We start from the raw sequence: 27613 nt of genomic DNA, 5'->3' as shown, positions 1-27613 counted from the left end.
GCTTACAGACTGGTATAGACGGTATAAAATACCCAACATTTTTCTCACTCTCACCAATAAAGAGTGCCTTGACATGCCATGATCTTTTTCTGGTCAGCACCTACAATCATATTTGGGGTCAAAACTATTGTATTTTATGCAAAGCTACAGAGCATGAAAAAATGTGTGTGCTGTATGTGTTCATTCAGAGTTGTTTAGGTGTCATCCTCTTGTCTTCCGTTGGTCCCTAAGTGGCTTTATTTCAGAAAAATCCTGGGCAATTAAAGATGGCACCACTTGTGCCAAGCATCCAAATAAATTCTGGTACAAAAGCCATGTCATGGAGGATAAACATAATTTGGAGTGATGGCAATGCTTATCACACCAAGAAGGACCCTTGTTTGACATAGAAGGCAGGTGGCACCTGTTGGATGCCATTGAGGCAGGTGGTATCAAACTGCTTAGTGCTGTTTGTGTATATATAGGGCTATTGATTGCAGTACTATTTCAGCTTGACCCTCTATTCATCTTTGCTTTTTGAACAGCTGGGTGTGTTATTTAGTCTTTATTTGTTCCCATCTTTACATTCTGCCCTGGATCTGACCATCCCAAGACACAACATGCAATCAATAGCGCAACCCAAAATAATCTCACAAATCAAAATCAATATAGAATCTGCAAACAGAAGCAAGGCATGCACTCAAGCCCTGAAATAGATGAACAGCTAAATCAAAATGGGATTAACATTGGCATACATTGCGTCACCAAGGGATGGGTGTCCAAGGCAACATGACAACATCACAACCCCAAACCCCTTTCTTTTGTCTCCAAATGGTCTACCTTTCCCAATGGTGGAATACAGAGGAGACCTTCACCTCAATAAGTCTTATTAGCTAGGCAGCAGATTACAGGAGCTGTCTTCAAAGTCCTGTCAGCTTTATGACACTGTAAATCATCATCTTCTCCAGACAAAAATTTATAATATCACAAAGGACTATCACCTCACCCGCTTCATAGGAAATCTGTTACAAAACAGGAGTTTTTTGTTGAGTTTCAGGGCCAGAGAAGCATATAGTGAAAACAGAAGAATGGCCTGCCTCATGGGAGCGTGCTTGCTCCATCAATGTTTAACATTCACACAAATGATCAGCCCACTGCCAGAAGGAACAGAGAATTTCATCTATGCTGATGATCGTGCCATCACCGCTCAAGCAGGGAGCTTTGAAATGGTTGAACAGAAGCTCTCTGAAGCTTTAGGTGCTCTTACTGCCTACTACAGGGAAAACCAGCTGATTCATCTAAAATGCAGACACCTGCTTTTCACCGTAAGAACAGACAAGCATTTTGAACTCTGAGGATTACCTGGGAAGGGATTCCTCTGGAGCATGGCTGCACACCAAAATTCCTGGGTGTTACCCTGGACCGTGCTCTGACTTACAAGAAGCTCTGCTTGACTTTCAAGCAAAAAGTGGGCACTAGAAATAATAACATAGAAAAGCTGACTGGCACAATCTGGGGATCACAACCAGACACAGTGAAGATATCTGCCCCTGCACTTTGTAACCAGTGTGGAATACATCTCACAGTGGATGTGGCTCTTAATGAGACATGCCGCATTATCACAGGATATCTATGTCCCACACCACTGGAGAAATTATACTGTTTAGCTGATATTGCACCACTTGACATCTGTCGAGAAGTAGCAGCCAATAATGAAAGAACCAAGGCAGTGACATATCCGGCCCATCCTCTGTTTGGATATCAGGCAGCATGCCAATGCCTTAAATCAAGAAATAACTTTCTAAGATCTACAGAGATACTCGCAGGGACATCTCAGCAAGTGAGAGTCCAAAAGTGGCAGGCTAAAACCCGAAACCTCAATTTATGGCTGATACCAGATGAGAGACTCCCTCCTGGACACACAGAAAACTGGGTGACTTGGAAAACACTGAACAGACTGCATTCTGGAACCACAAGGTGCAGAGCCAATGTTCAGAAATGGGGCTACAAAGTGGAGTCCATGACATGTGAGTGTGGAGAAGAGCAAACCAAAGACCATGTACTACAGTGCAAACTGCACAATGGAGGTCCTTCTTACAACAACACCAGAGGAACTCCAAGTGGCCAGCTACTGCTCAAAGGACATTTAGTATAATGCCAAGTTTTTAACTTTGTGTTTTTAAATACATTATAACTGTACCCCCAACTTGCTTCTGACACGACAAATAAATAAGCTATGGGTGTCTAGTATATACAGGGAGCGATACTGTCTCAGATATCTAGATCTTGAGCCATTTAAGCCTTTGAAAACCATAAGCAACATTTTTGAATTCAGACTGGATGTGTGTTGGCAGCCAGTGCAATTCCTTGAAAAACCAGTGTCAGATGGTTTCTATACATGTGACGTACGCTGAGAGCAAATGCTGGCCTCAAGGACTTTCCAAAAATGGAAAAATATGGAACCGAAAAAAGCAAAAATATATACAGAACACCTAAAGTAGGAGAACCTCAAAGCAGTGCATGGAGGGCCAAGAGAGGCAGAAGGAAAAGCAGCAAAACAAGGGATGGGGATGGAAGGGAATATGCCAGAAAGGGCATGGCTGGCTATCTGTCTGTCTGTCTGTCTGTCTGGCACCTCGAGCAGGAATGCTCCATAGGTCAGCTTCTCACTGCAGCTCCCATATAACAGTGGAGATTCGGGGAACCCTTCAAGACGGCTACACTGCTTTTAGCCCTTCTATTTTTCGAGCTGGTGTCTACACCTCTCCCGGAACCAGCAGAAATATATGTTCAGACTTACTCCCCCACCTGCCCAATCAATGACAATTGCATTCAGAAAAGAGAACGTCTGGGGCTTTGAAAGATGGAGGTGGATGGGAGAGGGGGTGGCTATAGGTCTGGACTGGGGGCAAGGGAGGAAGGGATGGAGAGTGTATAGAACTGAGAGGATGGCAGACTGGGGGGGGGGGGGGGAGGGAAGGGGGGCACGTCTGCCTGTCACAAAGGAGGGGAGCGCCTGCCTCACACCTGTCTGCCCTAATTAGCCACCACCGGCTTCATGAACAACAAACTCGGCTAAAAATATTCACAGGAAGGCAGGAGAAAAAAAAGAAAGGAAAGGAAAGGAAAAAAAAACAACCCTATTTATGCCGACTACCATCTCTTTTGAGAGAGCTCCAGGGAAAAGGGTAACATGCTGGGTTGGGGGAGACCAACAGGTAGGTAGGCAGCTGCCCGAGCTGAGGAAATGAAATAAAATCCTATTTGGGTGGCTGTGAGTAGATATATATCCACAGATATATAAAAACCCCACTTGCCTAGTTTCCAACAGGCCTCACAACCTCTAAGGATGCCTGCCATAGAAGTGGGTGAAATTTCAGGAGAGAATGCTTCTGGAACATGGCCATACAGCTTGGAAAACTCAAAGCAACCCGGTGATTCCGGCCATGAAAGTCTTCGACAATACGTAAAATCCTATTTCATAGAATCATACAATCATAGAGTTGGAAGAGACCATAACAGCCATCTAGCCCAACCCTTCAGAAAAATACAATCAAAGCATTCTGACCAGATGCCCATCCAGCCATTGCCTCTTTAATAAACCAAGAGAAGGAGATTCAACTAAATTCCCAGGAAGGATATTCCACTCTTGGGCAGTTCTTACCATCAGGAAGATTTTCCTAATGTTTAGGTGGAATGTCTTTTCCTGCAATTTGAACCCATTGCTCTGTGTGTCTAGAGCAGCGGAAAACAAGCCTGGCCCTTCTCAATGTGACATCTTTTCAGATATTTACGTGGCCATATCCTTGCTCAGCCTTCTTTTCTTCAAGCCAAGCACCCAAGTCCCTAAGACGCTCCTCATATTGGGACTACATCTTCCAAAATCCATCACTTGCAGGGCCAAAGGTGGATTCTGGGGGCCTATAGTCCACTCGTGACCTCTCTCAGCTCTGGTCTCCTGTACTTCTTCTCTCTCCAAACTCTTTCTTTATTCTGTCTGACCTTGTTATTTCCCCTACAAATTGCCTCTCTTTATCCTGGCCAGCTCAGTTGCTGGCTTTATGCCTCTCCTCGTACAAGCCTTTTTACACACATCATTCACTGTTGTTTTATTCTGCAACCTTTTCAGTATGCCATGCAAGCCATAGACATCTTTTCTTATTTGCTTCTTGCAAAGCAATCCCCTCGGGGCCAAACTGCACAACATTCATGACAGCCAGGGCTGAATCTCCACATATATAAAACATTGAAATAGGTGCAAGAAAGTCCAATTTGACTGGATCAGCGATGCTGGGAGTAGTTAGAAAATAATTATGCAATCCAAATCCGACCTCTAGAAATTTATATCAACTCAGATGGGACAAATTAAAGATCTATGATGTGTATGCACACACATGCAGTAGGATCCCCATAGACATGGAGGTTATGTTCCCGGCCAGATTATGGATATTGAAAAACCACAGATACAACCAAACACCATTAAATTACGTGACTTCTGGTCTTAGCACATCATAAAGTTGCAGATATGGGTTCCACAATTGCAGGGGCCTTGTTGCACACACATTTTAGATAAAGAAATCGTACACCGAAGGGTATTCAAGCCTCTCCTGCAATACCATTACTCTTGAGTTTGTTGTAAAGTAGAAATCACCTAACGAACTGAAGCGTTCGTTTATCTCATTGCGGCTGACTCCATTTTACAGAAAGGGTAAATAGAGTCCAATACAGAAAATTGCTTCTAGCTGCTGCATTAATAAAGAAGATCATTATGGGTTGCCTTTCATAGTGCAAGTTTTACTCCTTATGGTGGCAAATGCAGGCCCAGATCTTAGCTAAAGCACAAGCTTGAAACATAGGGTAACTCATGTCACAGATCTGGGAAACTACTGCAGCATCCCTTATAACTACTATATATTACCCTGTTTCCCCTAAAATAAGACATCCCCAGAAAATAAGACCTAGTAGAGGTTTTGCTGAATTGCTAAATATAAGGCCTCCCCCGAAAGTAAGACCTAGCAAAGTTTTTGTTTGGAAGCATCTGTAGCAAGTATTTTAATTCCGGTTCTTGGGAGCGGTGAGGATGTATGCAACACCTCCTGAAACTCACCTTCCCATTTCACTATAAATCCTTTGTTATTGAACAATTAACTGTGATACCTGGTTTGAACTGTTGCATTGGCTGAGTGAACTCATAGGCTGCACATGTTCAAAATGCCAATTTTAAAAATGGCTTATCCCTCCTGACAACCAAGAGATGAATCAAGCAGATGGATTTAACTGGGACATATTCATGCAGCTGATTAGCACAATTGGACAGACTTCTGTGCCTTGGACTGATTCAGGGAAGATCCAGAGATTGGGAAAATTACAGTTTGGACAACTCCCCAAATTCCCCAGCCACTGAGAGGGATTTGGATATAAGTACTTTAAAAAAAACTAATGTCTTCAAGTTCCAGAGAGAGCCACTTCTTTTCTCTCTCTTTTCTCTCCCCACCCCAAATAATATCCCCACTCACCGAACTGGCTTCCATGATGTCCCTCCAAAGAGGTGTGTCATTGTCCCGCTCAGCAATCTCCAGCAGGTTGTCCAGAACTACCTGGCCAATGAGGTCGTGACGGGAGAAGCGGTCAAAATCGTAGACACTGAAGTGGAGTTTGCGGGAGGGCAGCTCGGCAAAGGGGACGTTGAAGTTAAAAGTCTCATTGAAAACGGGGTTCAGCGTCTTGCGATGCACCTTTGTCTGGAACTTCTTCTTCCGGTCGGGGAGCAGGTACATTTTGACATAGGGGTCGGAGAAGCCATTGGCATCTTTGGCGGGTAGGTCCAAGGCCCGGAGAATCCTCACCACTAACTGCTCCGTACTGTAGGCATAGCGCAGGGCAAAACTTAGCCGCCCACAGCTCTGGGCCTCTCCTTTCTTGGAGTCCGACTCACCTGAGCGCTGTTTATACAATTCTGGCTTGATTTGCCCAATGCTGGTCACTTGCTCTACCTTTTCCTCCCCTCCAATGTGGACGCCGGTGTCTGGGCTGCTCAGCTGCTGGGTCACGGGACGTGGCAGTGTGTTATACCTGGAGAGAACAGATAGTCAAATCAGAGTCTCCTCTGTTCAAGGTAAAATAGGCGAAGTGCTCACTAATTCAGTCAAACTGCATTATATGAGTCTACACCAGGCATGGGCAAACTTCGGCCCTCCAGGTGTTTTGGACTCCAACTCCCACAATTCCTAACAGCCTCGGGCCTGAGGCTGTTAGGAATTGTGCGAGTTGGACTTCAAAACCCCTGGAGGGCCAAAGTTTGCCCATGCCTAGTTTACACTGACCATATAATGCAGTTTCAAATTGCATTATGTTACATTCTAGACGGAGCCTTAATTTAACCAATGAATTAGACATTGCAGGTTTACATAAAATGAAGATGAGCACTGTTCAGTTCAGTTAAACTGCATTATATGACAGTGAGAAAGATGCCATCATTACTTAAAAGTCTTGGGTTTAGATTTAGGAGCTTATCACATGAGGCAGGTAAATCACATATACAGCAGAACAACGATATCTGCCGTAGACTTATCACATGACATTGGTCACTTTTCTGTCGCTTTTCTAGTGGGAAGCCATTAGAAAGTGTTTGGGTTTAAAAAAAAAAAGAAGATGGTAATTAACAATTACACTATGCAACAAAATTTGAAGAATCTTCTGTTCCTGGTTTGAAAGTGTTATTCCCGTTTAATTGTGCAGTATTTAATTTGAAAGTAGTTGTTATACTCCAGAAACTTCGTTTTTGCAGCTGCCATAAACTATGTGGAATGGATTGAGACTCAATGAGATATTCATTGAGAAACTATAGCAAAATGTGCTGCAGGATGTCCCACAAAAACAAAGTTTTTGCAGTTTAATAAACCTTTTCCATGTTTTTATAACAGAACCAATTAGGAAATGGCATTTATAACCCAGGAACAAAAATCGTGTTACATAGTGCTATTTCTGTGTTTGTAATAGAAATGCTTTCTAGGCTGTTTCCCACCAGGAGAGCATCGGGAAAGAAGTGACGTCATGTAATAAATCTGAGGCAAAGACACTGTTGCCCTGGTTTAATTACATTTTCCCTCCTCATGTGATAAACATCTTAGTCATATTTCGTAGATCTGTTAAAATCAATGGGACCTATACTAATTCTGCCTAATGCAATTCGCATTACATTCAATAGATCTATTCTAACTGAGGAAAGCAATCTTTTCTGATCTACTACACAGATGCCCAGAATAATCAAGAACATTTTCTCTACACACACAATAATACTTGACTATCGGAGACCTTTTGATCTATATCTAAGTAGGCATACGTGTGATGCAATAGCCACCTATGTAGTGCTATAGCTATACATATAAAAATAGATTGCAAATGTAATCATAGAAAGGCATCATCCACCTTTCTGCCTTTTCCTCTTCTCAAAAATTTCCATATGAGGCAGGTGAGGGAGCCCACTGCAGTATGTACAAATGTTACCTAAAACAAAGCAAGTGTACTTTCATCTTCAAAACCACTGACTAGTCCAGTGGTTCTCAACCTGTGGGTCCCCAGGTGTTTTGGCCTACAACTCCCAGAAATCTCAGCTAGTTTACCAGTGGTTAGGATTTCTAAGGTCAAAAGAAGGTCAAAACATCTGGATCAAAACATCTGGGGACCCACAAATTGAGAATAACTGGACTAGGTCATATGGCAGATTTAAGAAAGGGATTTCAAATGCATGTTGACCAAGATCTTTTACAATGTTCCAGCCCTCATGAGCATGAATAACATGGGCAAGAAACACCCCATGAATGCTAAGAAATAAGAGGAAGTCTGGTCTTCTGGTGGTCCAAAGAAAGGGATTTTTTTTCAGCTACCTAGTTCTCCACCTCTGCAACTCCTAGCTCTACTTATGGTTTTCTTAATGCTCTGCTCCTGCCATTCCACCTCCTCCCTTTGCCCAAAACCTCATTTTCTTTGAGAAGGCAGATATCTGGGAAGTACATGAGAAGTGAGTCAAAAAAGATCTCAATATATTCTGAAAGCAGACATTGCCTTCTGAAATGACCGCACTCATTGTCAGCAAAGGGCCTGGAAGAGATTATGAACCAATACCTTTCAGGCTACTGCACTCTTGTGTTTGCAAAGTGTCTGGGAAGTTTTAATTTTTATAGCATTTCATAGGCTCAGCCCACACATCACACCAACCTTTGCAAAGCTGGTTGCACTTCCTACCATCTTCCTCCAGCTGCCCTTTTTATCTATTTCTTTTCCTAACAGCAGCAATAAGATGAACTGACAATTGCTCCACAGGCAGGGAAAGAAAATGACTGAAAGTGTGTGGGTGATACGCTGACTCTCACCATTTTGGCGATTTTGTAACATCTGGCATAACCTCCAGATTCCCACCTGGCAGCACAATTTATTTTCCGTGTCCTTACAACAACTCTTAGAGTTTTTCTTGTTATTTTTGTTTTAGAGTTGGGAAAGCAGGGTGCCGAGGAACAGCGTAGTATTTTTTGCCTGAATCCAGGCAAGTTCTAATCTTGCGCCAAAAACCACATGACATTTGAATTCAACCTCCTTGTGTGTTGGTAATTTAACTGGTATATTGATAGGGTTCTATATGGTTAATTAACAGAGCTGTTCAATACAACCTTGAGCATTTGATCGGTCATGGCAGGGGGAGCGTACATTGTATTTAAAGTACAATGAACAGTTATAATTCACCACACTGCATAGTTTTCCCCAGTTTTAGCCCACATCTTACCTATTCTCTCTATATATATTTTTTGTGTCAATTTACTAGGTAAGGGAAGTTTTGATAATATAACCTCCACTTAATACTTGGATGTCATCCCAACCTGGTGCCACTAACAGACATAGATTATTACAGATTCATGTACTACTTTCCCTTTTTAAAAAATATGTTTTAGTTGTTCAATTACAACCGAGTCACTGGATTTAGGAGATGCCATTTTAAATCACCCACAATATCTCTGACGTAGCACTTTGCTGGGATACTGTGGAAAAGTAAAACTGTACATTTGTGGTGGCGCAATGAGTTAAACCCTTGTGCTGCTGAACTGCTGAAATGAATGTTGGCAGTTCGAATCTGTGGGACAGGGTAAGCTCCCGCTGTTAGCCTTAGCTCCTGCCAACCTAGCAGTTCAAAAACAAGCAAATGTGAGTAGATCAATAGGTACTGTTTTGGCAGGAAAAGGCAAAAAGATGCTCCAAGCAATCATGCCAGCCACACTACCAAGAGCTTTCTATGAACAATGCAGGCTCCTTGGCTTGGAAATGGAGAAGAGCACCTTCCCCAGAGCTGGAGATGAGCATTGCCTCCAGAGCTGGAAATGAAAGAAGAAGCCTTTGCCTTTGTCTCTCATTGTATTTCATTGTAACAAGGCATTGAATGTTTGCTTGTGCCCGTTTATATCCCTTGGAGAGAAGGCCGGAATTTAAATAAAGTGTTATTATATTATTATATTGACTGATACTGGATGTCATTGAGGGCAATGTGGGAAATGAAGATAGCAACTTCCAGAATCAGCTGTATGGGATCAGCAACAATGTGGTGGCTACTCAGGCAGTAAATACCGGGAGAGAATGACAAAGTGTTGGCAACAAAATTGTGGGTTCAAGATGGCCAAATCTGCTTCTTCTCAGCCTAATCACTGCCTCAGGTGTGGTAAGGACAGTGTTCTCTCAGGGTGCATCTACACTGTGGAGTGAATACAATTTGACACCACTTTAACTGCCATGACTTGATGCTATGGGATCCTAAGAGTTGTAGTTTTACAAAGTCTTTAGCCTTTTCTGCTAAAGAGTGCCTACATCCCAACAGTGACATATCCCAGGATTCCATAGCATTGGACCATGGCACGTAATGTGGTGTCAAACCACTTTGATTCTACAGCTTGGGTACAGCCTCAGTGGTATTGGATTCTTCTATAAATGGAACGTAATATGTGTTTATGGGCCATCTTATCTTTCACTTCAGCTGGCTAAATGTCTCAGGATAGCTTCTCATAGGATTGGCGCAAATAGGGCATCTGTTGTAGCCAAAGAGACCCACTGTCCAATGATACAAAGGGCCTTTTGTTGCAAAGAAATTTGACTGAGACCATTCTTTAACATATATCACCTAACTAAATATCCTTGCATTTACACTCTTTGCAATCGCCCTGAATATCATTTCTTGACCTTCCTACTCAGACACTCATTCTTCCCGTTGTGTCCCTTCTTTACCTGCCTATGCGCTTCACTCACCTGGGTGTGGGTGCCAAGCTTGCTACTTGCTGGTGGGAGTGGGCATTGGGGATGGTGCCTTCCTTGGTCCCGGTCTGGCCTTCTACGGGGAGGTCTGGAGAGGTCTGGCTGACCTTGAGGTTGGCCTCCGGGTAGGAATCCATATCGAGGTAGGACCTCTCAGGCATCTCGGGGCCCAGCTCCACCCGCTCCGCCAGAAGGTCTCCGAAGGGTGAGTGATGGAGGTGAGCATGGAGGAGGTGCTCCTTTCGCTGGGATTGAGATGCGGCCCCTTTGTCCCGCCAGGGGATCCAGCACAGCTTCCACGAGACAAACAGGGAGACGCCCAGGAGCACGATGCCACAGAAGGTCACAATCACCGAGAGGAGGCTGACCAGGATCTCTAAAGGGGAGAAGTGAAGAGGCAGATACCAAGAGGGGAGATCAAGGGTTGAGTGGCTTACGGGGCCACCTAGTATCACCATCGTCAGGTGGCGGAGCTTACTTCTTTTAGGCCAACTGCACTCCCTCCCTTACTCTGGAGAGAACAGTCTGGAACCCTGGACAGTTCTTATCAACTGCCAAAAAAACAGTTGATTGCATTGGACAATCAAAGAACTGCTCCTATGGGTTTGCATCCCAAAGTCTGGAAAATATACGTTTTTCATAATATAAGTCCTGGAATCCCTCAATGAACAAGCTGATCTCTCATCTATAGAAGGACTTGGGCAATGCCAGATGACATTCCAGGAAATACTGGACTCCCAGTTCCCAACAATCTCAACCAGATTGGCTAATGGGGACACATGATGGAAAGTGGAATTTGAGATAATTGTAAGGACTATACGTTTGCTGCTCTCAGCTACAGCATTTTTACTACTTCTTCTCTTCTGTGCTGAGGAACTAAGAATTCTGTGCAGAGCTTAGAAAAAAATACAATGAGAGATTACAAATTTCAGAATCTTCCACCCATTGTAGTCACTGTTGTTAAATGTCAAGGCACCATAAGAGACCACCTTCCATATACAACCAGAGTATATTTAAAATTATATGATACCTTTTGCGTGACTTTTAATTAGAGTCTACTTTGGAACCCAGACTTGGCAAAAATGCAAGGCAGAAAAGGAATCTATACTATATAAGTAGAAGTGGACTAACTGTGGCCCCTCAGATGTTGCTGGACTTCAATATTCATCAACCTCAACTAGTATAGTCAATAGTATAGTATAACAGCATATACTATACACTTGGAGAACCATATATCCTTATTTCCTGGAGTCTAATGTGCCATTGAATCTAATGCACACCTCAATTTTCAAAACTCTGAAACCAAATAAAAAAAAGAAAGAAAAAAGGATTTGCTGGCAAATGAAAGGCACAGCAGCAAAAAGTGCACTCTTCGTAATTTGGCCAAAAAAAGTGTGCATTATAGTGGCCACATGCTTATAATTCCTCCTTTAAAAACAAAACTGTTAGAACACCAAAGCAAGAACTGAAAACCTTGGGGTGCATCTATGCCATAGAATGAATGCACTTTAACTGCCTTGGTTCAATGCAATGGGGTCAAGGGGGCTGTAGTTTGGGATAATGGAGGCTGCCGAAGAATGCTGATGCCTTACGGAGATACAAATCCTAGGATCAAATAACATTGAACCATGGCAATTAAATGAAAAGTGATGTCCCTCATATACGACTTCTAGAACCTCCTGAAGCAGATTCCCCTTTTTCTTTGGTTCAGCACTAAGATTACCGTATTACATGAATCTAATGTGCTACCTAATCTTGGGAAGGTAATTTAGCCCCCCCAAAAAGGTGAGCATTAGATTCAAGTATAGGGTATTTCCTATCCACTGCCATATATTAATTATGAACTAATACTTCAAGTGCTGATCCTGCAAATTTCCTGCAATTTTCAGGGAAGCCAAAGATTGCAGAAGAACTTCAGACCCCCCCCCCCTTTTATTTTATTTTTTTTAGAAAAAAAAAAAGCATTCAGGGGGCCAGAGAGAAAAGCCCAACTCAATGATGGCTTAGCATAGTTAGTGGTCAAAGACAGCAGAAAAACCTCTGGGAAGGAGGAGGAATAAAATGGAGCATTCTGGAAAAATGCAATGCTGACTGGCACGCACTCTGGACACTACACACTGCAATATTTTGTTACAGGTTCAATTTGTCTTTGATTTTTAGTACCTGTATCCATTCTTTCAGAATCCTGTCAAAACATCCTGAATCTTGTTTCCCATTTAAAGACACCAAGCTTCCAGTAAAAACGTGGTGCCTAGGGCTGTATCTACACTGCCATGCAATCCAGTTTGAATTGCATTATATGGCAGTGTAGATGCAGTCTCAGTAAACCAGCAGCATTCACCGTTGCACAAGTTCATAATTTTTATTTCATTCGGATGCAGCTTGCCTTTTGCAGTAAGATCTGACCTATTTCATGATCTTAATTCAAATAATTTCTGAGACTCCAATGAATGTTTAGGTTCCTCCTCCACCAACTCCAGCAAAGGTGATGAAGACTGGATGCTTGAGCCTGTTAAAATGCAAAATGTATCCAAACTGCAGGTTTCTGAAGGACCATGAGACTGAATAAGGGCAATCTCAGCTAAGAAACAACAGTCATCCTTTGCCTACATGTCAACAACAGGTCTTGGGAACTCACGAACTGATTTCCAACCTTAATCCCTTTTTCTTCTTCCCCTTTGGGGGCACCTGGCCTGGCTCCTTTCCCCTGAGATTTTCTTTCTCTTTCCTTTGGTGACTCACCTGAGTTCATGGGACCCACATGGCCTGTCAGTTCCTGGCACTTCTCACGCTCCTGGGCCGCACACGTGTTGGCACACAGCACGTGAAGAAGCTCCATTGCCCGCCGGTGTCTGTCTTCATCGTAATCTCCTGACATGATGCCTGAAGATTGCAGGGAGAAGAGAGGCTTTAATGTATGCAAAAAATGAGGTCACTCACAAGCATCTTGGGGCCATGGCTTACATACGGCTGCACTGCAGATCCACACGCTTCTCTTTGGGGTGCTGCTACAGCGGGTTGATCTGTGGATCATTAAAGCCCGCTCTGACATTGCAAACAGAGCTTAGACGTATTAGAAAGAACTAGCTGTGCTGATTGTGATTCCTGTTGGTAGTAAATGCATAACTTAATTATAATCTGATCAGGGAAAATTGGGGGGGGGGGGGGGCAGGAGACTGCAGTGTAACTTTAATTCTATGTCAATCTGTAGCAGTAAAAGCAACTGAAGATTCTTGGAAACCCTAAAGATAGACATGATTTATTTCGCACAAAATTTTGGGCAGCTAAGGTTCCTGAAAACGTAGACTGAATTGGACTAGGTTATCTTTAAAGTATCACTTTATTCTCTATTTTTGCAACTTTCTGGTTGCTTTGATAGATACAAGGGTAGAGAGGCCAAGGAAAAATGCTCTAATGTGGTTCCTGATGTTAAAGGGAGGATATTGTGCTTTTGCACCACCACGGGCCAGAGTCTTGTAGCCTTAGCATGAAAAAAAAAAGAATGCAAGAATAGTTATATAACAATAAATAATATAATGTTGAGTTACACAAAGTTATGTTGCCCTAATTATTTTGAGGAAGTGAGAAGGCAAAGTGATGCTACTTAAAAATGATGACTGCAACAATAATTCATTTATGGGGGATAATGAAATTCTCACTGTAAATTATTACTATTAGAAGTAAATTCCAAAAACTACTGATAAGTCACTAGTTCAATCCAGGGGAAAGGGTCAAGTAATAGGAAAGAGGGTTGTTGTGTGTTTTCCGGGCTGTATTGCCATGTTCCAGAAGTATTCTCTCCTGACGTTTCACCCACATCTATGGCAGGCATCCTCAGAGGTTGATAGGAAAGACTCTGTCTGAAACCCTGGAGAGCTGCTGCCAGATAGAATAATACAGAGCACAAAAGACCTTCCAAATGGGAAGATAACTAACACTTGGATTCCGCTTGTGTGCAGTTTGCTTACAATATGATATTCTGCACAGAGAGGAAAGAAACTCCAGGAACAGGCATTGAGGAAAGGGAGGAACCAGATTACATTTGGAATAAGGAAGAGCCTGTTGGCTTCAGTGCCTGGGAATAAAAGAATTTCCCCAATTCTGGAGAAGATAAAATTGGACTACGTGGATACATTGTATGATATGGAAATAGGCAACTTTTGATCTTCCTAATATATATATATATATGCTGTATGCATGTGTTATTGAGAGCAAGGAGCTTGGGTGATTTAAGGCTAGGAGCTGGCAGACTTATGCTGCTCTTTAGAAAAAGGGAAATTGTCTGCCATTCATCCATACTTCATCCCCAACTTTTGGAACTGATCTTGGAAATCAAAGTTTTAGCTGGAGATCACTGTTTAGAGCTGCCTGCATTGATACCAACTTCCTTTACTATCATAACTTTTTTTTCATGTCAGGAGCGACTCGAGAAACTGCAAGTCGCTTCTGGTGTGAGAGAATTGGCCGTCTGCAAGGACGTTGCCCAGGGATATCCGGATGTTTTGATATTTTTGCCATTCTTGTGGGAGGCTTCTCTCATGTCCCTGGATGGAGCTGGAGCTAGACGGAGCTCATCCGCGCTCTCCCTGGGTTGGATTTGAATCAGCTACCTTCAGGTAAGCAACCCAACCTTCAAGTCAGCAGTCCTGCCGGCCCAAGGGTTTACCCCATTGGGGGCTCAGACTATTATAACTAAAGATATGTTGTTATCCCAGAAATCTGAAATGTTCCCAATCCAAAATCATCTATATGAGTGGCTGAGACAGTGACACCTTGGCTTTCTGATGGTTCAATGTACACAAATGTTTAATGCATAAAATAATTTAAAACACTGTACCAAATGCAGTCTATGTGTAACAAGTGCATATGAAACATGCATTAATGTTGTGTTATAGGTCCCATCTCCTAGATATCTTATGTATATGCGAACATTACAAAATTCACAAAAATCTGAAATCTAAAATACTTCTGGTCCTTACTTGGATAAGGGACACACAACCTTATTTATTAAAACATGTTTAAAATCACACCAACCCCTTATCATAAGATTTCTGCGTAGCTTATAATACAAATAGCTGAAAATTTAAAATAATCAAAATTAAAATTCTAAACTAAATCAAGCAGTTTAAAATATTTAAAAGTTAAAATAAAGTAAAGCTATGTATGTGGCGCAGTGGATTAAACTGCTGAGCTGCTGAACTTGCTGACCGAAAGGTCGGCATTTCGAATTGGTGGAGCGGGGTGAGTTCCTGCTGTTAGCCCTAGCTTCTGCCAACCTAGCAGTTTGAAAATATGCAAATGCGAGTAGATCAATAGGTACTGCTTCAGCAGGAAGGTAACGACACTCCATGAAGTCATGCCAGCCACATGACCTTGGAGGTGTCTACGGACAACGTCGGCTCTTTGGCTTAGAAATGGAGATGAGCACCAACCCCCAGAGTCGGACACGACTAGACTTCATATCAGGGGAAAACCTTTACCTATGCATGTTTACTAGGAGCAGAATCCCATATCCTTAGCCATTTCTTAGCTGGCTAGGGATGGCGGGAATTGCAGTACAGCATTATCTGATAGGCATCTAGTCAGTGAAAGCTGGCTTAAAAAGCTGGATCAGAATTGGGAAGATTCATGCTCAAGTGAGGTATACAGCCATGACCTTGGTTCACTCACTATCTTTTCAATTAAATGGATAACATGGGTTCAACTGTTATCTCTCAGCTAAATCTACCTCACAAGATTGTTGTAAGGCCTTGGAGGAAGGAGAGAAACATATCATTTGGAGGCAAAGATGGTAGATAATGAAATTACAGTCATTACCTTCATATCCACAGATTCTGCATCCATGGATTCAAGTATTTATGTCTTGAAAATATTTTTAATCCAAAAAACAAATCTTGATTTTGTAATTTTATATAATACATCGTTTTACTATAAGTAATAGTATCCAGACTTGAGTAACCATGGATTTCAGTATCCACAGAGGATCCATGGGCACACTGTAGATGAATTGTAAATGAATACGTGTGTCACTCTAGTATTGGGGACGATAGGAGAATTTGCCTCCCCAGAATTCGCAGAATATACACCACCATCCTCTTCTGATGCAGCCCACCACCAAAAAACCATATCTTCTTTTGAGTCAGGGATTACATAAAAGGAAGGAAAGTAGGGGACATATGGGGTATTTATCCTGCATTTAAGCATTGTGTGAAGCAGGGCACCGTAGAACGAAAGCACTTCCCTCCGGTAACCCTGACAGAAGCGCTGAATGCTGTCAGATTATGTTTAGTTTATTCCAGGCAGAAAATAACAAACCAGACAGGAAAGGACAGGAACAAAATAAAGGTAAGGCAGGACTATGAAAACAACACAACGCTATTGCTTAGGCATTTATTAAACCATTGAATGTATAGAATGTATAAAAAACTTAGCATGGGTGTTAGACAAAAAGGCTAGGATTTGAAATCACACTTAGCAATAGAAACTCACTGGTTGGTTTTGGGCAAGTCATAGTCTTTCTGCAGAAGGGGATAATAGCAAATCTTTCCCAAATAGATCTCGCCATTAACTCTATGATACGGTTGTCGTATATCAGTCACCTTGAAGGCACATAACAATGATAATACTGTACAGTCTCGCTTATCCAACATAAACGGGCCGGCGGAATGTTGGATAAGCAAAAATGTGGAACATACAGCCTCAGAGTCTAGTAGAATCTCCTTTTCTGGTTGGATGGCCATTTGTCAGGAGTGCTTTGATTTTATTGTCCTGGGCGATGGACTGGATGGGGGGGGGGCACATAGAATCATAGAATAATAGAGTTGGAAGAGACCACATGAGTCATCTAGTCCAACCCCCTGATATGCAGGAAAAGCACAAAGTACCCCTGACAGATGGCCATCCAGCCTCTGTTTAAAAGCTTCCAAGGAAGGAATCACAGAATCATAGAATCATAGAGTTGGAAGAGATCTCGTGGGCCATCCAGTCCAACCTCCTGCCAAGAAGTAGGGAAATCACATTCAAAGCACCCCTGACAGATGGCCATCCAGCCTCTGCTTAAAAGCCTCCAAAGGAGGATCCTCCTCCACCACACTCTTGGGCAGAGAGTTCCACTGTTCCACGTTCAGGTGGAATCTCCTTTCCTGTAGTTTTAAGCCATTGTTCCACGTCCTAGTCTCTAGGGTAGCAGAAAACAAGCTTGCTCCTACCTCCCTATGACTTCCCCTCACATATTAATACATAGCCGTCATCATTGCTCTCAGCCTTCACTTCTGCAGGGTAAACATGCCCAGCTCTTTAAGCCGCTCCTCCAGACCCTTGATCAATTTAGTCACCCTCCTCTGGACACATTCCAGCTTAGAGTCCCTTAAATTGTGTTGCCCAGAATTGGACACAATATTCCAGGTGTGGTCTGACCAAGGCAGAATAGAGGGGTAGCATGACTTCCCTGATCTCAACACTATGCTCCTATTTGTACAAGCCAAAATCCCATTGGCTTTTTTAACTGCTGCATCACATTGTTGGCTCATGTTTAACTTGTTGTCCACGAGTACTTCAAGATCTTTTTCACACATACTGTTGTCGAGCCAGGAGTCCCTCATTCTGTATCTTGGCATTTCATTTTTTCTGCCTAAGTGGAGTACCTTGCATTTGTCCCTGTTGAATTTCATTTTGTTAGTTTTGACCCATCTCTCTAATCTTCCAACTCTGAGTCTAGATCGGGCCTGCACAACAAGATACAGCCCGTGAGCCACATGTGGCCCACAAAGGGCTTTTCTGTGTCCCACGAAAAGGACTGGGCTTCCTCTTCACTGTCCGGCCCTTTTAATGCAGGGAGGGAGACAGGGAGGGAGGACGAATGCCTTGCAGAAGATTTATTTTAATATTAGTTAGCTCTTTTCAACTGTCAAGTTGTGCAGGGCTGCTCTAGACAGACAGACCAGGTTGGCAGAGGTAGGACAATGTCATGGACTTCCCAGATTGTGCCCTTTCACATTAGATAACGGTAGCACTAAGATTTCCCTATTATTGGATTTTAGCATTCTTAACCAGAGAGCTCCAATGCTTCACCAAACTACAAATCCCTAAGACGCAGCCATGGCAATTAAAGTGGCATCAGAGTATTATGCCTGTGCAGTGCGAAAGGGCAACCTTTTGCAACAGCAACCTTTTGCAACAGTGACAAACAGCGTGGCTTGTGCTTGGTGTGTGGCCAGCCGATTCATCATGAAAAAGGGAGCCTGTCTAGCCCTCTCTCCCGTCAAGTGTTTATCTGAAAACCCCTCATTCCTAATTCTGTTCTAAAAATATTTCCAGAAGGGCAGCTGTGTTTGTCTGTCAAAGCAAACACAAAGGAGCCATCGCTTGCTGCAGCTCCTTAATAGCCCAGCAGATTAATTGTGATGAAGTGCCCTCTGGTCCGCAAAAATTTATGCCACAGTAAATCTGTTAGTCAGCCATTTTAATGTGCTAAAAGGTGGGAGGGAGGTGGTGGATCTGTAAAGGAGGCTGGAGGCAGCGGGTGGTTTAGACCTGAAGGACACACTCCTCTGACAACGTGGGACCAACTGTTAATTATTTAGTCTCAACTAAAGTACTGTCAGCCCTCCACATTCACTGGTGTTTGGGGCACGGGACCCCCATGAAAAATGAAAAGCTGCAAATAAAGAAATCACTATGTTTTCACCCGAAGGAATACCCCTCAAAGACTTTCCACATCTTCCAGCATAACTCTATGTTCAATATCCACTGGAAGCGGACCATAACATCACACTGGAAAACCTAGAGATTCCTAGAGAGTGATTACACTATGTAACTTGATTTTTGTTGCTGGGTTATAAATCTCATTTCCTAATTGGTTCTATCATAAAAATATGGATAAAGTTTATTAAACTCTGTTTTTGCAAGACATCCTGCAGCACATTTTGCTATAGTTTTTCAATGACTACCTCACTGAGTCTCAACCAATTTAACATAGTCTGCGGCAGCCACAAAAACAAAGTTTCTGGAGTATAACAACTATTTTCAAAGTAAGTACCGCACAATTAAACAGGAAATAAAACTTTCAAACCAGGAACAGACTTATTTCAAATTTTGTTACATAGTGTTATTTCTAGGAATCTCGAGGTCCTGAAGAAGAAGAAGGCTGACCATAGAGTCACACTGAAGGACACGAAATTCCTAAAGAGAATAGTTTAATCATGCCCATGGATAATCAAATCCTCAAAAATTAACCTCACTAATATCTACTCAGTCAATAGGATTCATGGAAATGTTGACTCTCTATTCAGTAATTCATCCAGTAGCTCTGTTCTAATACGCAAGTATCTGCAAATATATACTTTCTTGATTTTTTTTTAAATCAACCTGGAAGGGAACCACTTCTTGGAGGGAATGATAATCTTTCACCAAGCAGTTCTATCCATCACTCACCAACCACATACCCCAAAATCTGGATTTTCTGTTAAACTGCAAGTTAAAAGACAGGATTTTTCTGAACCACATGAAAGCCTAATGAGCCAAAATGCAAGTGAATTATCAAGAACGTCATGTCAGGATCGCAGCACTTATAAAGTGAGTGTGATTTTTTTAGTCCAAGGCCTCAGTCACCTTTGTTTTGTCTGAGTTGACAAGTGCCCCGCATATCCCAAAAGCACAAAAGTAAGGCAAGGTTTCGACTGTTAATTGAGCATAATGAAGACAAATGGACCACCTCTCTAAGAAGCGCTCCAAAAAGTATCTGCTTTGAATGGTAACTCTCAGGATGCCACAGGTAGCATGGCTATCATACTCAATGGATTCTAGGAGTTGGGCCCTCCAAAATGACTTCTCCACACTTTTTGCCTATAACTACAGATCTGTGTGAATATTCATATAATTTCAATGACAACGGTGTCCAGGCAGTCTTACTTTCAGAGATGGGAAAGGTTTTTCAGCATTTCTGACAGCACAATGCAGCTGGCACCTCTGTGCATTCGTATTTGGAACCAAAAGATTAAGAGGAGGACTACCCATTTTGACTGGGAAGAAAAAAAATAAAGGCAAATTTGCATCAGTTGTGGAGCCCTCTAGGGGCCGCAGTGGCATAAACTTGTGCCAGTTGAACTGCTGACCTGAAGGTTGACGTTCGAATCTGCAAAACGGAGTGAGCTCTCATCTGTCAGCCCTAGTTTCCCAGGCGGGGACATGAGAGAAGCCTCCCAGCTGGATGGTAACACATCCAGGCATCCCCTAGGCAATGTCTTTGTAGACGGTCAATTTCCTCACACCAGAAGTGACTTGTAGTATGCTCCCAAATCACTTCTGACATGATTTAAAAATCAGTTGTGGACAAAGCAAGGGAAAATGTAAAAAGCTGGAAGAAAGGGATATAGTACAGTGGCTCCCCAGGATCGTCTGGGGTTTGGTTCCTGGACCGCCATGTACACCAAAATCCATGGATGCTCAAGTCTTATTATATACAATGGTGTACTAAAATAGCATCCATTATACAAAATGGAAACAGAATGTTTTAGCTTTGGAAAATACACACACACACACACATCATGGCTAGTTGAATCCCCAGATGCAAAATCTGTGGATACTGGAGGCTGACTGTACATACACGAGGGTTGAATGAAAAGTAATGCCTCCACCTTTGTAACTCCTCAACAGATGGCAGTCCTGGTATGTGGCAGGTACTGGCTTGTTCAGTAGACTCTCCTCTACAGTCCCCTTTGGCAGGAAGCCTTAGCATTGAACAGTTGTGTTGTTAAAGTGTGAAGTATGGAACCCTGCGCAGACTGTCTGTCAATGTGAATTAAGCAACGTGAAGTCATTGAATTCTTGACAGCAGAAGGTGTCACCCCAAAGGAGAAAGGTGTCACCTTCATTCTCATCACGCGACAGGAGTTCCTGGCAAATTTCAAGCCTGTGTGCTTTCATTTCAGGCATCAGCATCCTGGGACACTTTCTGCTGTCAAGAATTCAGTGACTGCACGTTGCTTACGTCGCGAAGTTCCATACTTTGTATTTTAACAACACAACCATTCAATGCTAAGGCTTCCCGCCAAATGGAACTGTAGAGAGTCTACTGAACAAGCCAGTACCTGCCGCGAACCAGGAATGCCATCTGTTGAGGTGTTACAAAGGTGGAGGCATTACTTTTCAGTAAACCTTCGTATATTATTATGTTGTGTTTTATAGCACGCTACAGCAAGAGAACGAACAGTTCCCACTCCAAGGAATTTAGAATATAAAATTATATACAATCATATCAATTATATATCCTTAGTTACAGGTTCAGTCCTAGTACACCATGGAAACAATTACTACTTCTCAGATCTTTGGTTACACATGTGGGCAGGTAAATTCTTCAGCAGCACCACCTTCCCTGATCATAACAGTGAAACTTTCATAAAGCTGGCATTTCTTTCTATCATGAAGCCCAGAGATGGCTTTTCTTACAAAGAATGTTCCTATTTGGTGCCTCCCCACTACGCCGCCAAACCATCCTCACCTGGTCAACACACTGGTTCAAGGGATGGCTATCAGGTTTCTTCTGTATTGCTGGATCCAGGATGCCAACCAGTCTGGGTCAATGCCAAGCAGCAGCGTAGAATGATACCACCATCAAGTCCCCAGGGATCTGAGTCCGCTCTTGAGGAGAAGCAAGTTGGAAGTAGGGCACCCAATCTGCCATCCAGGGTATTGCTGGGTCCATGTGTAGCAAAGCAGGGGTGGCAGGATGAGGGCAGCGGTGGTCTCTGCTGAAATCCCGAGGGAATCGACTGCCGGAGCGGAATGCGTCCTCCCACCAAAGAGGTTCAGTGGTTCTGGATGGCTTTCCAATACCTGGATGAGAAGTCGTCAAATCTCCGGCTATCTTTCAGGGGTTTCTTCATGGTGGGAGAAAGATTGTTTTCTAAATCCTTATCAAAACTGCTCACCGGATATTGAACTTGTCCAGTTTCCACCCTTCTGAGTTACTTGGGGAGCTGCAAAGATACAAAAATACATTAGAGAAAGATCCAATGCACTAATAATAATAATAATAATAATAATAATAATAATAATAATAATAATAATAATCTTTATTTATATACCGCCCTATCTCCCGGATGGGACTCAGGGCGGTTTACAGTCATAAAAGCAAACACAAACATTACATAACAACATAATATACATTATTAAAAAAGTAAAACAATACAATTATAACAATAAATCACACTTACATGACCAGATCAAGGGGACGGGAACCATAAAACCAATATATTAAAATGTATCATTTTAGGCTAGGGAAATCTTGTGCAATATATTCAGGGCCAGAAATCGGCGGTAGTCCAATGTAATTACTCAAAAACCTGCCGACACCACCAGGTCTTCACTTCATTGCATTCCATCACTTCTCTCTGTTCTCATCTTCATCAGAAGGAACAGAGACCGTGAGCCCTGCCTCCCAACTATGTCATTCATGCAAACAATAAACAAACAAGCAAACCCCAAATAGCCACTCCTCGCACTGCAATTCCTACATGAAATGAACATGTGGCTCACCAGGTATCAAACTACATCTCCCATCATCCACCACTTGCACGGGAAAGAGGAGAGGCAAATATGCAGCCTTGAACTCATTGGAGGAAAGGCAGGCTATAAATGTAAGAAATACATATTTTCTCCCTCTCTCCTTCCCCATTTTTTTTCCTACGAAGGGAGTTGACTGTCCACGGCTGGTCATGAGGCTCTCCTTTTCCTCAGGAGAAAAAGCAAGTCATGGGAGCATCGGGGGAGTAGATGAGACATAGGTTCAGAGCTTCCCCTCCTCCTAAAGACTGCTGCAGCTTCTTCCGCTGGTATCACTGCATCCCTGTTGGAGTCACCAGCATTAGCTCCCGCCCAGAATAACAAGTATGAAGGGCTGCGTGATGGCACGGCACATCTCTCCCTCCTGACTGCCACTGTAATTGCACTCTCTTTATGTCTGTCTCGCTCACATACATATACCTGGCACATGCATATACCTCCCTGCCTTCCCGCTGGTCTGTTCTGCATAGCCAGGGAAAAATCATTCTCAAAAATATTTGCTTTTCTCTCTCCCCTACCTATACCAGTGTTCCTTCCTCTTTGTACCACCTGTACAAACATTCTCTTTCAAACGCAGAGGTCTGTTATTAGCATTTTAATGTGGAGGGTGATGGAGAAGAAATTCTAACAGTGCCCCCACTGCAAGAAGCAGTCTTTGTAGTCTAAATTCTCTCGTCTCTGATTTTCAATTTAGCCTCTCCTTTGCTACAGATTGGCTTGATCCCAGAGGCTTTCAGTCTGAACTATCTTCTGCTTCAGATTGTCTAGACTTCTTTAGTAATATCATCTTTAGTAATATCACTTTGATACCAGTGCTCCCCATCCTTGACTATTCCATATTAATTTCTTGCTTCCTTGCTCTTCCAGACAGATCGCTCTGAATAACACTCCCCCTTCCTTTTTGGGAAAACCCTAGCTTTTAAAACAAGTCCAGATCTATCTTAAAGTCTACTAAATATATAATAATAGTAACAACAATATAATTGATTCATTAATGTAACGGTGTTGTCCTGCCTCCTAAGTCAGTGCTTCTTAGACTAGTTAAAATGGGAACTAGCACTACATTAGTTCCCCTTTGGTGCAATTTCTTATTTCATTCCTGGAAATTACCGTATATACTCTAGTATAAACCGACCCGAATGTAAGCCGAGACAACTAATTTTACCACAGAAAACTGGATAACTTATTGATTCATGTATAAGATGAGGATGGGAAATGCAGTAGCTACAGTCAATTTCAAAAATACAAATAAAATAGATACTAATAAAAAAGGCTGAAAAACTCATTTTATACTTGAGTATATATGGTAATCAGGGATTGGGAGTCAGTGGCCCAGGATCAATAGTGGTCCAGGGACCATGACTTTTGGAGTTCTGCTGTCCTAAGCCATTGTTAATTCTGTATGAATTTGTGAAAAACATATTTTGCATAAGCATTGCATTCTACTTGGCAGAACAACTAGCTGCCACCCAGCTTTTCTGCCTTGCCTACTTATAGCCAAAAATCCTCCCTTCTAATCTTTTGATCACCAACCTCAGAAGTAATTGTTAAGCTCAGCCATGGAGCAATCTTCTTGGGATGGAAATGTGGTTATTTGCTGGAATTGTTCTTTAAGTACAATGCCCACAATAGCAAGTTCTTCACAAATGATCTTTCTAGTCAGTAGGATTGGGATGGGAGTGGGAAACTGAAACGCCAATTCTATTATGTAATTGGAAGAAGAAAGGGACTTAGGGCAGTCGAATTGCCATGTGTCTGCTTCATGGTTTGACGGTCCTCCGTCTGAAGAGCTACCCAACCCAAGTTAGATTGAAAACTAATGAATCATTAAAAAGGAAAACAGCTACAACTTTCCATCAACAGTGAACACCTGAAAAGAAGCAGATTGAGCAGTTCTGGGCACATAACTCATGCAATTTTTCCGAATATAGGGAAATTGCTGTTTTTATTTCAGAATTATTTTCACTTTTGAATGTGTGTCAATTCATGTATGATTGTATCAATACACATCAAAAGTTGACTTGAAAGCACATAAAAATATATTGATCCTCACAAAAAAAAAAAAAACCCTGTGATGTAGAGCAAACAAGGCAACGAAACCTGAGTGGAAGTGCATTCAAATACTAGGCAAAGGTTTGCTCCAAGAGTTTCACAATTGGGACCAGAAACTAGTCCTCTCAAATCCCAGGCAATGCTGTGAATCACTGGCCCTCTAGCTGGCACTTGTAAATTGGATACAGATTTGGATGGTTTTGCCATTACATCTTATGTTTTCAGTTATATTTTTCCACCCAAGACACAAGAGAGAAATGAGGAGTTCTTAGAGATGGCCCTCAAGGATGTTCAAATGGCACTGAGTTGACTGATGTAGTCCCAGGGCTTGGTTTTCTGAAAGAACAGGGCCTTTGCCTGGCCTATGTGCAGCTTTGGAAAACCCCTTCTCCCTCCCCCTGCCGCCCCATAACTAGGGTCAAAGCACTGGCAGGAGGACCCCATCAATGCCAGGCTTCCAGATGCTCCCTGCCACTTCACATTAGGGAACCCAGCGCAAACAAGGCTGGCGCCAGCCCAGCCTTCTGCCAGCCCGCATGGGGACAACGGCGGGCAGAGGGAGCATGAGAAAAAGTGCGCCGAGTGAGCCAGCTGCCTCCAGGGCTGAAGCAGATACGCTACAATTTGCAAAAACAAGCATGAGCACAAACAAGAGTCGTTCAACAGCCATGCTTGTATTCCCAAAATATATCAGTCACAGGCTCCTTCTCTGCAGGTTCATGCTACCATTTAGCAAATGAGAACATTAAAGGTGATGATCCCCAGAAAACAGTTACAGAGAAGACAATAGATGCCTTAATCCAGATTGGGAACTGTGCAGCCTTTTTGTTGGGACTTCAATACCCATCATCTCCACCCAGCACTGTCAATGGTGGGGAATGTTGGAAGCTGCAGTACAATGACATTATGAGCACCTAAACAATTTCACCCCAAGGTGTTGGTGAAGGCTCCCATGGCCAGAATCACTGGATTGCTGTGAGTTTTCCGGGCTATATGGCCATGTTCCAGAAGCATACTCTCCTGACGTTTCACCTGCATCTATGGCAGGCATCCTCAGAGGTGGTGAAGTCTGTTGAAAACTAGGCAAGTGGGGTTTATATATCTGTGGAAAGTCCTGGGTGGGAGAAAGAACTCTTGTCTGTTTGAGGCAAGTATTAATGTAGCAATAGGCCACCTGGATTAGCATTTAATGGCCTTGCAGCTTCAAGGCCTGGCTGATTCCTTACTTTGTTGGGAGGTGATTAGCTGATCCTGATTGTTTCATGTCTGGAATTCCTCTGTTTACAGAGTATTGTTCTTTATTTATTGTTCTGATTTTGCAAGTCTTCTGAGAAATCATCCATTGCAGCAAATACTTGCAAATGTTCTTTTTTGAGTGAGAGGAGGAGGAGGAACAACTTTGGAGGAACAGTGATTTGGGGGCATACAAAGAAAAGAGCTGCATGGTCTGTTCTTTATCGTGGGCATGTTTCAATATGTGAGATCTTTTTCAGCCACTGTGTGGGTGGGTGGGGGAATCTTTCTCTTTATTTCCAAAACATAGTGAGGCTCTGCTCAAAAATCCATCCAAGCAGCAACCAATGCAAGCAGTCATTTTTCTCCATTCAGATTTTCTCAACATGTGCCTTTGGTCATGGCTCTGCAGTACGGTTTACGCTTTCCACGCAAAAGGTCCCAGGTTGGGTTCCTGCCACCTCCTCTCAGAAGGCACTCAGGTGATGGGAAAGGCCTCCTCTATCTATCTGACCCCTTGGAGAACGACAGTGAATTATAGCACACAATCCTGGGTTAACCAGACAGAGTCTAACCCGGTCTGTGTCAGGTTCCCATATCCCATGTGTGGACACTAATACGTCATGCAAACCAGCAGAACATCAAAGCATATTTGTGCCACCACATTGACTATCCAAAGCTGCTTACAGGGGGAAATTAATTTCAGCACGCTTCTGTGAGCAGAAGTGCTTAATTTTGTATGAAGATAGGATTGCTGGGGCTAAGGTCTGCCTGTTAAACAGGTCCCTTGTCTCAAAAGCCATGCCCTTAGGCTATGAGTCAAAGGTACGGGAGCAATCTATGGAGGGCCAGTGCAGTGTGGCATTTAGGCTTGGCTTTGGATTCCCTGTTCAGCCACAAAATTGAACAGGTGCATGACTCTGGAGCCTAGACCACTGTATAGGGATGCTGTGAGTACAACATGAGATGGGTAGGGGGAAGAACCACATATATCCCTCTAAGATAGAAAACATTCATGTTATTAGACTACAACTGCTGTCATCCCCAGCTAGCATAGTTGATACTGTGGATGTTGGAAATAGCAACCTCCCAAGCCTTTTGCTATTTATTTGTTAATGTATGTATTTGCTAACCTGTATTCTATGTGTACGTTGATTTGCCAGTTTGACTGTACCTCTTTGGTGTGGGAGGGACTACAGACATGTGATTGCACTGAGCATGTTCAGACTCAGGACTCCATTTCGTATTCAGTGTCTACTTAACACCTTAGTGGAGGTGGATGTGTGTGCTTAACACCTCAGTGGAGGTGGATGCGTGTTGCTGTTTGGACTTCAGTACAGAAGTATGACTTATGAACTTCAGTGAGTACAATTACACCTAAAGACTATGGACTATTGATTAAGAATGATGCCCTGTGTACTCAACAAACAGAGAACTACATCCTATCTATAGATGAATTTTAATGTGTCTATACAGTGAATTAATACAAGATGTTTGT

General features: G+C 42.7%; 1 protein-coding gene across 2 annotated transcripts in view; it reads right to left on the bottom strand.

Annotated features, from left to right (window-relative positions):
- Positions 1–27613, bottom strand: part of syt3 (synaptotagmin 3) — a 72070-nt gene that overhangs the window by 20342 nt on the left and 24115 nt on the right. The window contains exons 1-5 of one of the 2 annotated variants that reach the window (XM_062958157.1): positions 22804–23217; positions 21767–22244; positions 13012–13152; positions 10264–10645; positions 5496–6051 (exon numbers count right to left, since the gene is read on the bottom strand). In XM_062958157.1, coding sequence (XP_062814227.1) covers positions 5496–6051; positions 10264–10645; positions 13012–13147 — 1074 coding nt within the window. In that variant the 5' untranslated portion in view covers positions 13148–13152; positions 21767–22244; positions 22804–23217. Of the gene's footprint in view, positions 1–5495; positions 6052–10263; positions 10646–13011; positions 13153–21766; positions 22245–22803; positions 23218–27613 lie in introns of those variants that run through there. The other variant, XM_008113578.3, reaches the window with a different exon arrangement.

Source organism: Anolis carolinensis, chromosome 6 (assembly GCF_035594765.1).
Source record: "Anolis carolinensis isolate JA03-04 chromosome 6, rAnoCar3.1.pri, whole genome shotgun sequence".
Classification (NCBI taxonomy): domain Eukaryota; kingdom Metazoa; phylum Chordata; class Lepidosauria; order Squamata; family Dactyloidae; genus Anolis; species Anolis carolinensis.
Note: the sequence above shows the minus strand (reverse complement) of the source record. Positions and strands in the feature narration are given on the sequence as shown.